The sequence below is a fragment of the Chenopodium album genome, chromosome 2 (genome assembly GCF_948465745.1).
Source record: "Chenopodium album chromosome 2, dcCheAlbu1.1, whole genome shotgun sequence".
Taxonomy (NCBI): Eukaryota; Viridiplantae; Streptophyta; class Magnoliopsida; order Caryophyllales; family Amaranthaceae; genus Chenopodium; species Chenopodium album.
This window is the reverse complement of record NC_137835.1, coordinates 83,094,528-83,112,298: the sequence shown is the minus strand read 5'-3', so window position 1 is coordinate 83,112,298 and position 17,771 is coordinate 83,094,528. Positions and strand designations below refer to the sequence as shown.

General features: G+C 33.1%; 1 protein-coding gene and 2 long non-coding RNA genes across 3 annotated transcripts; all 3 read right to left on the bottom strand.

Moving 5' to 3' along the window:
* Window positions 1-4,749: 4,749 nt before the first annotated feature.
* Window positions 4,750-7,133, bottom strand: LOC145603961 (uncharacterized). Its single transcript, XR_014104916.1, has 3 exons — window positions 6,987-7,133; window positions 6,797-6,943; window positions 4,750-5,441 (listed from the first exon to the last, which is right to left on the bottom strand). It is a non-coding gene; the product is annotated as an uncharacterized LOC145603961 (long non-coding RNA).
* Window positions 7,134-13,798: 6,665 nt separating this feature from the next.
* Window positions 13,799-14,522, bottom strand: LOC145577866 (PLAT domain-containing protein 3-like). The gene is made up of 2 exons (XM_081635296.1): window positions 14,451-14,522; window positions 13,799-14,194 (listed from the first exon to the last, which is right to left on the bottom strand). Exons 1-2 carry the CDS (start codon window positions 14,520-14,522, stop codon window positions 13,799-13,801), a joined length of 468 nt encoding a protein of 155 aa, XP_081491422.1.
* Window positions 14,523-16,043: 1,521 nt separating this feature from the next.
* On the bottom strand, window positions 16,044-17,127 carry LOC145590763 (uncharacterized). Its single transcript, XR_014102154.1, has 2 exons — window positions 16,762-17,127; window positions 16,044-16,270 (listed from the first exon to the last, which is right to left on the bottom strand). It is a non-coding gene; the product is annotated as an uncharacterized LOC145590763 (long non-coding RNA).
* Window positions 17,128-17,771: the final 644 nt, after the last annotated feature.

Genomic DNA, 17,771 nt, shown 5'->3' with positions numbered 1-17,771 from the left:
TTATTATTATTATTTTATTATTATTATTTTTATTTTTATTATTATTGTCGTTGTTGTAATATGCTAAAACATCTAAAACAAAAAAATTAACAACTGAGTTGAACTGAACTGAACTGAACTGATTAGAGCTGAACTGAACTGAACTGAACTGAACTGATTAGAGCTAAACTTAACTGAACTGATTGGAGTTGAACTGAACTGAAAATAAGTAAATATGAACAGGCCCTTAATGAGGTTTATCATTAATGTTGTATCATCAATGGCAAATGGTTTTTATTTTTGCTAAGTAGACTAATCTTATGATAAAACGGTCTTACATAAATATTTTTCTTTATCTCCATTTGAGCTTTGAAAACAATTAACTAATTCTTTTTTATCATTGGTTAGAGTCAAAATATATGTTTAACTTTGCAACATTAGTGCTCACTATCCATGACTAAAGATGACACAGGGACAGGGCGACACAAGACCTGACACAGCCCGATATAAAAAAAGCATGGCACGTTACTATTCGTGTTAGGCCATGAGCCGCCTTTAGTTGGGAGAAGCACGACATGATTTGACCTAGCACGACAATGCATGCTAGTATTAATGAAAATTTGCTTAGGCACACAAGCCCAGCACGACAGCCTGTGCCGTGCACAAGCCAATCTTTTCAAAATTTCAACACGATACAACACATAACTTGTGGACTAAGCCATGGGTCGGACCTACCTAACCCTAAAGCATATGGGTCCGACACGACCCAAAGCCATCTTTATCTGTGATAATGTCAATGGATTAACAATGATACTTGATACATGTATTATTTTTTATACTACTATTGTAGTCAGTGAATATTACAATTTAATCATTATTAAATAAAAGGTAATGCTATAGCCCTAATGCTATATGTAGCCCTAAGGGCTATATATAAACATAAATTACACTTTTAAAAATTGTATAAAATTAGAAATTCATGACAAAACACATGCATAAATCAGTGTAATCAGTGTAAATTTTTATGATTTTTTAAGTGTAAATTCTTAAAACTCTTTAAAATACTACTCTTCTTTCAAAAAAAAATAAAAAAAATTAAAATACTATAACATTAGGTTATGTGCAACGATTAGACATTTTCCCTCTCTACTTTATCTCAAATCGTTGCACATAACCTGAGGTAGTATGTTGAAAAATTATTATGTGAATGAATTCAATCAATCCATTAATTTTACAACCACCTTGTGGATTTGACTTAAAATTGTGAGGTAGCCCGGCCCAAGAATACGTACTTATTCCCAATACACAGGTACTCCAAAATCAAGGTTAGCATAAAAGAATCTCTTTCCCTCTACAGCTCTACTCTTTCAAAATCGATTTAGTTTGCAGACTGCTTTAATTGATTCTTCCAAGTTATGGTTATGCACACTTGAAAGAGAAGAGTACACTGTTCAACTATGCTAACCGCAGGTTTGCAGCAGTCCCTAGTGCAAGTGCCAAAAACAAGTGTTATTATCAAATGAACAGAAACGATAAATGACCAAAGACTACAGCATTATTTGCTCAGGCGAACAACACATATCGAATAAATAGGAACCCAATCTTGAAGAAATCACATAATACAGTAACCCTTTTTATGGGAGGTAAATTGATTCTAAATATATTCCAGGGCAATAGCTTGTAAAACAGCAGGAAACTGCATTCCAGGGCAAGAAAATAACCTATATATTTGAAACATTCAAATCTAATCCATTCATAGAATCATAGCAGTTTAAAATTCCAATGGCACACAGGTCCAGTTGTTTTACATACTCCAAAAACTAAAATTTAAGCAAAAAAAAAAAGGTGTTCCATAACTCAATCTACAAAAACTTCAGAGCTGCTTCTGCATTGCTGCCAAATTGCACTTCAGCGGTACTGAAAGAGGAAAAATAGAAGTTACACTTTATGAATCAAAACATTTCCTAGGTAATTCAAACATACAACTCAAGTTACAAGAAAAAATCCGCCAAATTAACAAAGTATGTCTAACTTCCTTGAATAAAAGTTGGTAATGGACTAATAGTAGTCTTTAAAGCCCCTGAACTTCATAGCAACCTTTCAGTTCGAAAGATATCAGATAGGTGATGAAAAGTGTCCTGTTAACATGCAATTTTCCCCTTGAACTAATGGATGGAATACAACTATACAAGTTGACCAGGACATTAAAGATAAGTATAAGACATATCCTCAATAACGGCAAATTGCATAGGCTGATACATGATTCAAGGGATTCATTACAATAACTCAAGGTCTTTCCAGCCTACCGCACACTTCATATTTATTCCAAACAAAGAAAGCTACACTCCTATATCCTCCTCTAAACAAAGTAAGCATTGAAGCAACATTGTAATTGCATTCCTGTTTCATCTTCCTATTTATTTAGGTATAATGTTGGAAAACCATATGTTTGTCACTCATACATCTTTCTCCAAAAGCAATGAACTTCATCCAAATAACATATTTTCCCCAACAATAAAGCCATACATTGATTAGAAACTCCAAACTAACCGCTGCAAAGACAAGTTCACCATCCCAAACAAGAACCAATATACTGATAAAACAGTTCAGAAATCCGTGCTGTTAAGCCAAAAAACTTCAATATAACATACTCCGTACTAAGTTTCCTAATCCTAAAGCCTAAAAATCAGTCAATGAGCACCAGCTATAAATTGATGTTACATAACACTCCCAATTCCCAACCCCTAAAAAGACATTGCAATATCTCCAAGTGCAATATCATCATTAAAAAGCTCATTTCAAACTATATTCTCCGAACTCTTCACTTCACCTCAACAACCCATGTCAAATACTGGACACCCATATGTCTACAATGTTACAACATCTAAACACTTCACTTGTAACAAAATCGAGATAAAAGTTAAGCCCCCAAAAATTAAAGTAAAATTTTTAACCTCAAAATTACTTGAAATTAGCACAGTTTATGCATAATGGATATATGAAAACAGAGAGAATTGACAAGTTAATTCACATTAAGGCCTACAAATTAATGGAGATTAAACAATAACACATATACATATAATAAAACCCACGAAACCCTCTCAAATAATCCGCAAAATTAGCAAAAAAGTGTATAGCATAAAAAACTAATTCTAATTTATAAATCAAATAAAGAAATAACCTTGATGAAACCAATTTCCTTGGCATTGCTACGGAAGCATTGTCTGCAGCACATCAAACCATACTTGCGAATGATTGCGTGAGGATTCCCGCAAACTCGGCTGCCAAAATTTGAATGAAAATAAACAAACAAATTAAACCCAGAAAAATTAAAACAGATTAATCTGAAATTCTGAGTTAAAAAGATGGAATACCAAGCGCGAGATCCAGGACCGTAGTTCTTAGGGTGAGCGTTCCAAATGTTAGAGTGCCCCATTTTCGTTACTTTTCCGGCGCTTTCAAAAGCTCTCTATAAACCCTAGAAATTATGCCGTTAATTTAGGGAGATGAGAAGGGGGTTTTTATTTGCTGGATTTTGGACCCAACACCCAACAAACTTAACCCCTCCAACGCGCCGTTTTGGTCTTTTTCTTCTACTAGGGCATTTGTAAGATAAGACTAGTAGAGTAAATCAATATCTAATTAATTTGTTGCCCACTCGTATAATCGTATTAGCCAATGATACTTGTATAATTGTAAACTTCGTATTTTTGGGTTTTGATTATGTTCAAGATTAATATAAGATTAACTATTACGAGTACAAGTGTCAATTCGGGTATTTGGGTTGGATTCGGTGAAGTCGGGCCAGCTTTACATTAAACTTAAGTCATGTTAAAGCGAGTCGAAATATAATTTTTTTTTTTTTCTTTTAAGTTGGGCCAGATTTTGACATTTCTATTTACGATTAGTGTTTATATTTTTATTCACGCCGATAAATTTAAGTATCAATTATCATCTACTTGTATTTGCCTCATTGTATTCACATTCATTTAAATTGCTTAAGAGCTAGTAAAATGGTATAGATTAGTTTATTGCTTATAGAAGTATATCTTACATTTCAAATGAAATGTTATTTGCTATATACTTTTTTGTTTTATCAACCATTTTGTGAGCTTATTTGCTCATCTACTGCCCTCTAAAATAACAAACGAGTCACACAAATAAACTTAGTTATACAAGAGTGCACGATGAATTTCACACATATTTGGCTACATCTCAATTCTTATGATTATGTCTCGGCGCGGATAGAGTCACAAGGACAATGATGTATACATAATTTGATCTTAGTACCACCCTTTAATACTTGAACCAACAAAGTTAGTTAACATCCACTTATAAATGCAAATTATGTTTAACTTCTTAAGCATTTATGTGCAATTTAAGAGTCAGATTATGTTTGTGTATTTCATCAATTTGTATGTCTATCCACAAAATTGGAATTGACAAATTAACCACCCAATTTTCGAGAAGAATTCACCCTTCATCCTATTAAATCTGAGTGCATAACTCCTAAGTCCTAACTAGTTTGCATTATGATGGGCAATATAACCACCAACAAGGCGAAAACAAGACTGAAGTGTCAAGACTCATTTCTGTCTCCTTAGAACTCAAGGATACAGAGGTACGATCCTATAGAACAGATCATGTTCAAGTAAGGTCGCGTCTGAAGACTCATTTCACAACACCAAACCGCTCTGTTTTAAATCCTTCTCATTTTCTCAAGCAGGGCTATGATGAAAGTGAAACAACAAGCGCAAGAAAATACCAGGATAAACTCAAAATAACAGCATATATAATAGCAAATAAACACCACCATGAAAGTACATGATCAGTCTCCCTTATGATTTTTCCAAATCATCCACGATGCAAATTGTTTGTGGCACACATTATTATTACTAGATGGATCGCGAGAAACTCTTGAAGATCTCTCAAGGGCCGGACAAATGATCTGTTCTTAAGGGCGTCTTGGAAAATATGTCAATTTTCGGGTTAAACACAAGTTTTTATTCAAGTTTATACCACTGATTTCACTAGAGTACCCCGAAGAAAGGATCATTTTATCCGCTCTCTGAGAGATCAAATCCATCAATCCTCGACGTATAATGTCTCTAGGTGCCAAATTATATCATACATGTCCAGACAATTTTTCATTTACATGGAAATGTTGAATGCTGATGGCCAAGCAGTATACTTGTACCGAAATAGCTACACTGTGTCCTGAAGAGTTCAGAGCTGCTGCAGCATATATAAATACATCGCCGTCTACCAAAACTTGTTGCTAAGGCATGTAGTGTTTGATCTAGCCCAGGCTAAGGCGTTTTTCATAGATTTTTTCTTGAGCCATTTAGGGGAAGGAGAGCGAGATACTTCATGAGAAGTCTCCGATTTCTTCAACATCTCCCACATGATTCGAACATCTTCGTATTCACAAGCTTGTACTTCTTGACTTAGTATCAATATTCCTGTTTTTTCAAGTCATAGCAGCCAAATTCATAAGCTATTGTTCAACTTTCTCAAATTAAACATCCCAATTAAAGAAATAGAATTACTAACAGTCAACCAAAGTTGTTAAGGGTCGTTTTCATCTTTATAATATCCTAGCTGCTTTAACATCAATTAAGTACTATCAACTTGAAAGCTTAAACGCATCAGACTAATAAGAAAAACAACATGCTTACATGATCTTAATTATGTAACTTTCAGCTTACAGGAATCTAAGTCATCATAACTCGTAAGCCAGCAAATCAAACACTAGTTTATAGTTATATGCTTGTAATCGTCATTATCATATCATCTAATAGACAATATTATTGACTTGTCCGACAATTATTTTTGACTTATACACTATCCTCCTCGACCTCTCATCCCTAACTGTATGTTCGTTAGTTACAGGTCTTCACGTAACATAACAATTTAACAAATTAACACTATGTCATGAAATATCGTCCTCAACTCCTCGTGCTTCATGCTCTAGGCTACCCAACTGCTTAAAGCATGATCGATAAATCAACTCATCTATATTATAATAGTGACCGGTCCTAAATATCCCGTGTGCTAGTAGTTACATTAGTACCAACTAACTGTTGAACAACCACAAAAATTAATCCATATGTAATACGGAGTATGGATGAATTATTTATTATAACGTGAAAAAGGGTTAGATTAGACTTCAAAATTTTCCATTATGGAGTAATAACAACAATAATAGTTGAAATTTCTAACTATTTACAAATTATTTCGTCATATAGTTTCAAATTAAAGACTATACCGTCCTCTATAAGATTATTTATGAGACAATCTCATACAGGAATACATGAATTTGTTCATTATCCCTCGAATAAATTTGCATACTACATAAATCATCATCATCAATTAATACTATTATGTTATTTATGTAAATGACTATTCCTTAATAATCTCTTAATAGTACTCGTAGTAGTTAATACCAACTAACTACCAACGGTTGGACAACCAGAAAAGTAAAACCGGCCCATGTAATCAATAAAAACAAAAGTAATTAAGGGTAGTCAGTTTTGTAATACCTCTTAAACTCAAATCTAAAATCAATCTAATACAAACCAAATAACGCAATAATAAACAAATTTCCATCAACTCATGCATATAATTATAATGTTTTAACAATGATTTCCTCAAAACAACTGCAATTTGTTGTACTTAATCTACTATCAAAAATTCAAAACAGTTTCTAATTGAGTAATTACCATCAACTAATTTCGACTTTTTTTACATTTTTGTGACACAATCATCGTCTAAACAAAAATTAAAAACTTTTAAAAACGGAGTGAGTATTACTTACCACGCTTGCGAAAACCAAGACGAGCAGCTAGACCACGGCAAAGTCGTTTAACAGGATAGATGATTCTTTTCTCCAACCAATAACACTCCATAGTACAGTACTTTGAGTAATATCGATATTTCACCCTTTTTTCTTTCGGTATTTAATTTATCCAACGATGAAAATAATATAATTCGTTACGAATTATGATAAACCAATCCCCTAAAAATTCGGAAATTCTAATATATCTTCTTGAATAATAATAAGAATAATCCCTTCTTTACGAAGAAAAAGTCTTTTTATTTATTTTTGTTTCTGGAAACGGGAAGAAGAAGGCTCCTTCCAAAATCATAAAGTTAGGAAAAAGATAAATGTATGGTACGTATACTTTATAAACCCACATATTCATAAAAAAAACAAAAATTATTAAATTTAAAAAGTTGGCAAATCCAGTAAAATACGACCACGTGGTCAATTTTTAGTCTGGGAAATTAAACAACAGGTTTAACTGTCGGTGGCTTTTTCTTTTTACACGTGTGGTTTTCATATTGAGCATGCTTGACTCCATTGTCACTTAGCTAAGATATTACTTTTAATTTTATTCATAAATATTGACAAGATATTACTTCAATTTTTATTCATTAAATAAGCGAGATATTATTATTACCTTGCTATTATTGTTAATTTGTTATTGGTATTTATTTTCATTATTGCAATGTTGAAAATGATGGTTTCACCTAACTAGTGGAGACTTTGGCCATAGAAGGTGTAATGGTTAGATTTAAGAAATCTTTTTTTCCACAAAAATACAAAAACATATTTATTTGGCAAGTTGGTGGATCTAATTGGTCAAATATATTATATTTTATTAGTTTTATAAGGGATATATTTTGTTTTATTTGTATGAAGAATTATTTTTAAAAAGGGAATGGAATGTGACTACATCCACTTGAAGTTGTTATTTATAAATCTGGGCCTCTTTAATTGAACTTAATTTCATTTCATTTCATCTCCTAATTTCCCTTTCTCATAAAATATTCATTTTAGCTCATTTTACTTCAGCTCCAATCAGTTCAGTTCAGTTCAGTAAATATGAAGATGTCCTTTGTATTGATTAATGTCCCTAATACTGTACCAATTAACCTAGTATTTGTATAGTCTTATATATTTGTAACCTTGAACTTCTTATTTCTCACAAGGCAATCCCATTCAACTTATAGATCAAACTTTTTTTAAGTAAAAAGATAAATCAACTCTATATCGGTTGGCTCGGTAGCTGAATAAGGCAATACAAGGATTTTTAGTAGGATTTGAATATAAGATCTTATTAGTGTTAAGATGCTAAATTAGGTAAAACCCTTAGACCCCTTATCATAGTACGATGTATCACCTTACTTTCTTATAGCTGAGTACACACCCACTTGACTTGATGACTTGCATAAATTATTATTGAAAAATAAGGAATTTAGAATTATAATAATTAGATGGAATACAAATTAAATTTTGTAGCAATGTACATAGAATATATTAATTAATCTACTGATTGTGACTAGATAAAGACATTTCAACTATTGTCGTTCTTAATTGTCTATGTTAATTGGTGGAAACATGCTAAAATGCTTTCACAATCTATTATGAACCATTAAGTAACATACAAATGCTTGTCCAAATATGTAGTAGATTATCACGGATTATGTCATTGAGATGTCTAGTTGATAATTTATAATTTCTTCAAAATTATATACCGTAGATAGTACTTCTACATAACGAAAACCTACATAATAAAGTTCACAGGTTTTGTGTCAGCTCCTAAAGCTTTCTCTCGTTAGGAATGGAACCTAAACTCTTTTTTAAAAAGTCTTCTTTGATTCTTAGTGAATATATTCTTCCTTATCCAATTAAGCGTAAAAGAAGAAGCTTGACATATTGATGTTTTTATTGATGTTTGATCTCACAACCATATATATAAACTTTTACCACTAGGCCAAATTATGTTTCGTATCACTATAATGTACTTGATGTGGGTAGGGGTGTACACAAATTAGATCAAACCTGAAACCGACCTGAACTGGACCTGTTTGGATCAGCTCGGAACCTAACCGGTAAATTCATGTATGGTCTCAATCCTTAAAAATCCATGATTCCGGGTTTTAGGCTCGGTTCGGGTAAAATCGGAAATGTTCAGGTTTGATTTTAAAATCGGTAAAGCTATTATTATTATCATTATTATTTAACAGGTGGTAAACAGATCCAACAGGTTTTTCATTAAAAAAAAACGAAATAAAACAATAATAAGGTATTTACGAGTCCAAACTTGGACCGGGCCTGATTTTTCAGGGTTGGACCGGATCCGAACCTGGTGATTGAGTCTAGTTTCCAATCCTTAAAAATCAATGACTCTAGTCTCGGTCTATTCAGGTCGAGTCATGTCTAGTCCAGTTTTAGACCGGTGTACGGCCCTAAATGTGAGTACCACTACTAGAACTCTAGAAGTGTTTTTGATACCACTAAAAACACATACAACTATAATCTCTTATGGTATAACCCAATTACATCATTTTCTTAGTTACATATTATTTGCAACTTATCCTATTGTTGCAATAATATGCAACGGGCCAACGGAGGTAGTAGTACTAGTACTTTTACAAAATTGCCGTGTTAGCTACAACGTACAAGTATTTGCCAATTTACCGTACACAGTAAATTCTCATCCCACAACATTAACAATTTACCCTTACCCTGAGTCCGAGACAAATCAACTAGCAGAACCACCGTCCCTCTTTCTCAATCCTCCCAACCCGCCAACAACATCAGTCAGCGAAATAAAGCGGCAACCACTAATTCTTAAGGTACCACTATTACTATTTCTCTTTTCTACTCCCTCTTTTTATATTTTTCAACTACTCCGTATAATTTGGACTTTTAATTTCAACTTTTATTTTGTTTTATTATTATTTTTCGCTCTGATAGTGATTACTACTTGTACTGTATTATAATTCAAATTGGTGTTTTTGATTGTTGATAATGATTGTTTTTTTTTTGAGCAAAATTGTTGGAAATAGCACTCAAATTACATATTATGATGGATCAAGTGTATAATTTGAAGGGAATACTGATTATCTGTATAATATAATGGCAAAGAAACACTTTTGATGTTTTTCAAGTGTATCAAAATATATATTACCTCCGCAACAAAAGTCTTGACACTCAAAATTTGTTTGAGAGTGTTAAGTGGCGAAAGAAAGATAAAAAAATGGATGTGATGAGAAGACAGAGAAAAGACAACTTAAAAGGGAAATAAAATATTTGTTGCACGTGTAGCAACCATTTTTAGTAATGTTGCATATAATATAAAACGGAGGTAGTATATGTGTACCCAATTTCATGATTGTTTATTATTGTGTAGTGACTAGTAAGTGGGCTTAGATGATCTATTTAGATTAATTGTGGAGGCTTGATATTGCCTGATCAGATTTTTAATTTTTTTTGATGGGTTATCAGAAGTTGCTTAGCCTAACTAGGGGGATGTGTACTTCAATGAGTGTAGTTGTGTAGTTTGGTTGTAGGCTTGTAGCTGTCAAGTATAGGGGAACTGGTTCTTCAATCAATCCTTAGCGAATTTCATTTTATCGTTCTTTGTTGATGGGGTGGATTTTGCATTCATTGAAAGGGTAATGGCTAATGTAGGCCATATGCTGAACTAATTGGCAATGGAATTGTCAAAATTTTGACATTGGTAGGACTTATGATTCATATATATTGGGCTTATTCACTAATATTGGTCAGGACTCAGGATCAAAGATTATTGCACTCTCAGGCTGTGTTTATTTGGGCTGAAAATGTTAATTCCTGCCACCAAAATAGTGTTACTTCAAGTTCATGGTTTGAATATAACTTTTTATTGTTATGGATTCTGAACATAAAATCAAGTTAGATGGCTTGATTAGTCACTGGACTGGGAAAGATTTCAAGCATACGGAGTATGAATTACAGTTGTTATTTTGTTACTCTTTTGAGCAGTTATCCTGATTTCTGTTGGGAGTCCAATGCATCGTTCTTGATGACAATGCGTGACATTCATGTTGAGTTAACCTATAGCGAGTCACATTCTCACCAGATGCCGCTTACCCTCTATTAAGGTAGAAAGGTCAATTAGCATGTAGATTATAGATTAAAAACAGGTAAAAGACATAGGTGTAAAGTAGGAGAACCAATTTATTCTCTGTTGTCTCTTGGTCAAGCTATAGAGTGTAGATAATATCTGAAATCAAGCACATTATTGAGTTTTTATTTGATGAAAGCCGAGGGCATAGCATTTGGTTGAGTTGGAGGGATTTTTTAACAACATTTATGTTTGAAGCAGCTGACGCTGCAATTTCCTGAAACCCTTGAATATGTATTGTGTCCGATTACACCTGTCTGTTATATCTATGCTGCATATTAGATGGAAATCTTGAAAACAGTTTCACTTGTAAATTATGGACACTTTGAAGAAAACCACCACTCTATTCCAAGTTCATAAGAAACTACAACAAGATAAAGAACGATACTATAAATAATGGGCACTTTGGAATAATCTAACTACAATAACTCCACAAGATAAAGAACAATACTATAAATAATGGAACTTTGGAGTAGTTTTTGATAACTGAATGTTCTATATTCCTACATAACATTGCAGTTTGTGATTGACTAACAAGATTTTTTCAAGTCATTACCTTTGTGGCTTTGTTATTTCTGTCTGCTGCTAGATAGATTATGTCAATTTATTGATCTTTTGACATTATTTTCTCTTCCCTTCCCTCCAGCTATTGGCTGCTAAGTTATCTTTGAAATGGGAAAAACTGATGAGGGCTCAAAATCTGATAATGTGAAGATGGAATCTACCTCCAACAAGCCCAAGCCAAAAGCAGCTCCTTAAGTTTCATCTTACATTGATTGGGTAGCTCTTCTTCCTCTGATGATAACGATGGTTATTATGGTTTTGAGGGAGAGAAAGAGCTGGATGTTGTCTGACTTGTCTCTCATCATACCAACTAGCAACTGAATACAGTTCCTAGACTATTGGACATTAGTCTAACTGGCATTTGGCAAAGATTTTTAAAAATGAGCAGTCGAAACAGGAGGCACTAATGGGGCAGATGCTGCTGAAGCTCAGGCATCCTAGATGTTTGATGGTCTCAGGTTTACAAGGATATGTACTGTGCACTTGTGCAGGTCCGCCCTACTTTGTCATTTATTGGTGGATGGAAAATGAGGATCTCACTGGCTAGCGCACTTTTGATGCAGCCTACACTACTATCGCTGGATGAATCCTCCAATCACTCAGACCTTAGCTGTTTTTGGTTAGTGGAGTATTTATGTTGATGGAAGAGAAGTGTTATTGTAGTTTCACATGTTGGGGTTGGTATTGCTATTGTGGGGCTCAATGGGTCCGGGGAAATTTACTCTGCTTAATATTCTTGCTGTGAACCTGTCTCCAACTTTGGGTGGGGGGAGGGAGGGGGAGCTTAGGAGGAGCTTAAAGCTAAGGGTTGGAAGATATCAACAGCACTTGGTAGATCTTTTGACAATAAATGAAACATCAGTTCTTTGTCTTGATGCAGATCAAGAGGGAATGAGTAAACAAGATGCCTTCAGGGCAAAACTGGTCAAGTTTGGGCTCCCAAATTATAACCATCTGACCCCAATTGCAAAGTTATCCGGGGGCCAAAAAGGACAGGTGGTATATACTTTAGTAGCAATGTTGAAGCCTCAAATTTTGTCATAGGATAGACCAACCAATCCCTTGGAAATGCCGAACATTTACGCTCACCCTGGGAAATGCCTTAGTTGAATTTACAGGCAGAGGTGTCCCTGTTAGTCATGATTCTCAGTTGATTATGTGTGTGGGTAAGGTTGAGGAGCATAGTCAAATCTTGGTGGTGGACGATGGGACTGTGAGGATCTTCTTAGGGGCTTTCAAGGAGTATTTGGAAGAGCTGCAAAGAGAGATCATGGCTGAAGTGGATGACTGACATAGCATGCTTTGAAATATTTGTATAGGTATTTGCTGCCTGAGAGTATTATTAAATTTTCCCTCTCATCAACCCAAAATTTGGCAATTTGATTAAAGCATTTTGTGAAGATAGTATCAATTCTTTTGTTTTTGTGAAATCACTAGTCGTATAAAATTCGGAAAGGTTCAAATTCAGAATTTCTGTCAAAAGCCAGAGAAGTTTGCTCTTGTGGCAAATTCTAGGCAAGAATCTTTGTTTCTACTTGTGTGCATCCCTGCCTTCTGCTTAAGCTGATGTGAATTAATACATAAAACTTTTGACTTTGTTATTTGTGAGTTGTGACAACTGTCTTTCTCCTCAATTTCTATTCTTATAAGGGGTTGCGGCAATCAATTTCTGAAAGGGCTTGGCACCCAGGAGAAATCCCTCCGGCCAGATTGGTTGAAAGATTTAAGCTAAATGAGGCGATACTGTAAGGTAATACTCTTTATACACTTACTGTTATCTTCGATCATGATACTTCAGGTATATACAGTTATTATACTTGCAACATAGCTAAAGACGTTTAGTGATTACTAATTAGAGAAGGTGAACTTATGACTATTGAAACAATTTTAGCATCAAGAATAGGGGAATGTTAGATAGTAGTATGTGTATTTATTACTCGTATTATGATTAATTTGTCAGGTTGCATTTATGCATGATCTAATTTCTTTTTCAAGGTGCTTGTCATCATAAAGTTGTGTAACACCATACTTAAATTTGAACAAGGCATTAGGCATACATGGATATTATTATTACAGGAACATATAGAACGAATGCACACATACTCATCACCCATTCGTTCCTGGAGGATAACAACACAAACACGAACTAAGAAATCAAACTATAGACAACATTCGGAATATGTTATAGCATACGAAGTATTAAACACTGCGTCTGCTATTGAACTTATTACATTTTTTAAAAGCAACGAACATAATTTAGCCATACATGTAACCTTGGAGTCATTCAAATAAGCAATTTAGCATTTACCCTTGGTGACTGAGGTTGAGTAATAAGGAGGTGCATCTTTGGCAAGCCATCTTTTAATGTTGAACCTCTTTACGGTGGAGCTTTTCCCTGTCTGGTCATTAACAACGGTGACTTCCAAGTAGTCAACGTACCAGCCAGCGTGTTTACCACCATTGTTGTGGCTCAATTCCATTTTGCAAATTTTGAGGCATTTTCCGGGGATTTTAAATTTGTCCAACTGACCCTTCTCAAAGTAGTCCCTTGAATCTGGTCCATCCCTATACCTTCTCAAACTTGGAGCATCTATTGATTCGCCATTCTTGGCATACAGACGAAGCAAAATCCTAGCATCAGTTCCAGCTCTTTCGACATTTCCGGTTTTCAATTTCACGTTATACGTACATGACTGCATATGCACAAAAAATGTTATCAACTCATGTAGTAGTAATAGTGTATACAGCTACGTACGTTGCAGTATATAGTGCAAACAACATCTTAAAACTTGAGGATCAACTAGTGTGTGACTAGACTTATTAATATATAGGTTCATCTAGCTTAATTAGCTAGTTTCATGTATGAATTAATCACTAAAAAACTATGCAAAAGATTAAGAAATTTTAACGATGAGAATACAAAATTTTGATGTATAGTCAGGGTCTTACAGAGCGAGCAACAATGGCTAAGGAGAAGAAGAAGACGACGAGAATACTTAAAATGTAAGTACCCTTTGCCATGCCTATCAAACTCTTTCTAGCTCTCTCAGTATTTCTTGACTATGTTAGAAGATGTAGAGAAATCTTTTTGAGTTGTGGTTTGGTTAGCACTAGCACCTCGTCTATTTATACCAAATAGTGCGACATACTAAATACTTCATATGTAATTTAAAATACATTATAGTATTATCATTATATCATATGAGTATAATAGATAGATTAATTAATTACGGAGTAATAGATGTTGAGTCGATAACAAGCAGTCAAGAAGGCAAAGGATAGACAGCTAAACAAGGCATAGAATTTTTCCTCCTTTCATTCTTTGAATAAAACAATATTTTCTTGTAATCTACGTATTTATGTTTTTAATTATTGAACCGTATTCATATTTGCACATAAATACATTACTTCTCTCCATCGTCAGCCTATCACATGAGTTCGTTATTATTATTTTTTTTTTCTCTTTCTGTAAAATCTTTAATCATCACATAAATTATACGAAGTACGAAATAAAACATTGTGCAATCCCTACATGTTACAAACTTACAACGATGAAGAAATGTTGAAAGTATATACTTTGTATTATACAAAGTATTAAAAATTACTTTGGCAAATAATGCAACATAGCTAGGAATAATTTTTTAAAATATAGTCTTAATAATTTAGTAGGCATTGATTAGGTTACAAGGATTCAGTCAGGAAGATGGACATTGAACAAGGCATAGAGTTCGCCATTTCTTGAGGAAGAAATATGACTATTACTATTTAGACAAATCCCAATGCAAACCATATACGTTAATCTTATATGAATTTTTGTCCATATCTACAAATTATTTTAGTAAGTATTTGATATGTAGTAATAATAATTGTCAAATATTTCTGGTCACGACAGATGTACGATGATAATTCGTCGAAACTGATCGAGGAAGATAACCTAAGAAATCAAGGCTACTTATTCTATTTTTGATTAATTATGGGATTGGATCGGAGGGTAATATATTATTAAGATAAAGACAAAGCTCAAGGTTGACAATAAATAGCAAGATCATTATCATTCATATTTTGATCAACTCAAATTAATTCAAGGTCAATGAATTGAATAGAACAAAACAACAAAGTTTAAATCGTTAAAATTAATTCATAATTAAGGATCTTTTTGTTATATTAAGTCTCATATCATATGTATGTAGTACTACTAAGTATTGTACTCCGTTTATACTATTCCGTAATAGAGACAAAAAAAATATACTCCTATATATACAAAGTACAAAATTAAGTCTAATCATCTAATGTAATAACATTGATTGTATGATCAACTTATTATTTACTTTTCATTTGTTAATCCAAACAAACAGCCAGAAATATTGAATTTATGTAGTATAATTTTTAGAATCCAAATTTAAAAGGAAGATTAATACAAACAAAGTTAAGAAAATAAAGTTTAATCTCGATCGAACACCAAAAATAGTGTATATAAAAATTCTCAAAATAAAACAGTTTCCTAATGGATAATAAAAACAACTATTATCCACGATTTAAAGATTGATAAGCTAAAACTTAAAGTACATTTTTATTATTCATTCTTTTTTTATTTTTTTTTTTAAATTTCTTTTGGCACATTAAACATAATAATGCAACAAATCGTGATTGTTTCTAAACGAAGACGTGCATCTTTTCCTCAGTAATTTAGATCATCTTTCGTCTTCGTATAAAACCATCGCTTCGTATTTAGTTTTACTTCAATTTCTTCCCCATTCCATTTACTTTGGCTGTAATAACAAGAAACAAAAAAAAAAACAAAAAAAAAAACCACAAATTAGTTTAGCAACATTGTAAAGTCCTCCATAAAGTAATTAATTAAAGGGTGGTACTCAAGACCTATAATATAATCAAACCCTTATTTATGCGTGCTACTATATTTTGTGCCTCGTAAGCCAATATAAAGAACTTTAACAACTTATATCGAACCAAAATACCCTTCATATTCTAATGTTAAAGTAAAATTGAACCATAATCAATCTATTTTATGTCAACTTGAAAAGGTAACAGGTTTTTTTTTTTTTTTTTTTTTTTTTTTTTACCACCTTTAAAAACCTGGTTTTGATTTTTATTTTCTTAAATATATATATTTTTTTAATAATTTAACACCTTAAAAAAATAATTTTGCCACCATTTAACAACCATAATATATATAATAAGATAAAGCTAATCAAAGAATTATAGGGTATGTTATGATTAATATCCCAATTGATAAACATACCCCTGGTTTCCTCTTCATCACATTTTTCATCACAACTCATCTCACAATGGGTTTCACCTCCCTGGCAAGAGTTTTGGCAGTCAGCGAAACATTTCTTGTACACCTCTGTACCGGCACCATTAGGGTCACCGGCCTCTACCACCAAGTTCATGGCCGCGGCCACAATCATGCACATCATAAACATTGCAACAAACTTGTTACCGGCCATTTTTTAGTTGATGTATGAATTATCTTTTGTTTTTGAATTAAACAGTACGTGTGTGATAGATTTAATTTGTTGCATGAGAAGAGCCTAGGTTATATATATGGTGGAGTGCTTATTTTTGGACAAATTAAAAGCCTTAAAATGTGGGCAATTTATGGTAAACTTTTTATTTAGTGCTATTAGATTGGCTAAAAGCTAGGAGTTTTTATATGTTTTAAGCCTCAAATTTTTGTTAATTATTAACTTCCTATAATCTATCTTTCTTCATGGCAACTCAAATTTGCTAGGCGTATTATCCTTATTTTTAGGGTTCCAATTGTACAAAATGTAGATAAAATAGCTAAGGATTACAATCATGTAAAAAGGACTTAGCTATTCAAGTTGTGTGTGGTGATCAAACTAATTAAGCTAATTAAGGGTGCTAATGAGATAAGACAACACATGAGCTATTCAAGCTAGACAATTATTAATATCTTGAGTCGAGGAGTCAACTAACTTTGTACTTGTTCACATTTTTACTCAAGCTTGCGTTAGATGAGAGTTTGAGCACATATAATCCCAACATATAATTACATTCTTTAAATCTATCAATTTGGTAATATGAATATATGAGGAGTAACGTAACCCGTGTCTCTTATTTGCCCCTTTTACCGTTCATGAACTCACGGGTGACCAAAAAGGCAAAAATATACTATGCATATCAATTGTAGCTTAAGTGGAATCGAGACATGTCAAAATAGGAGGATTGTAGTAGTAATTGTACTAGTAGCTTTTAAGCAAATTCAATTATTACAGTTTTGAATCT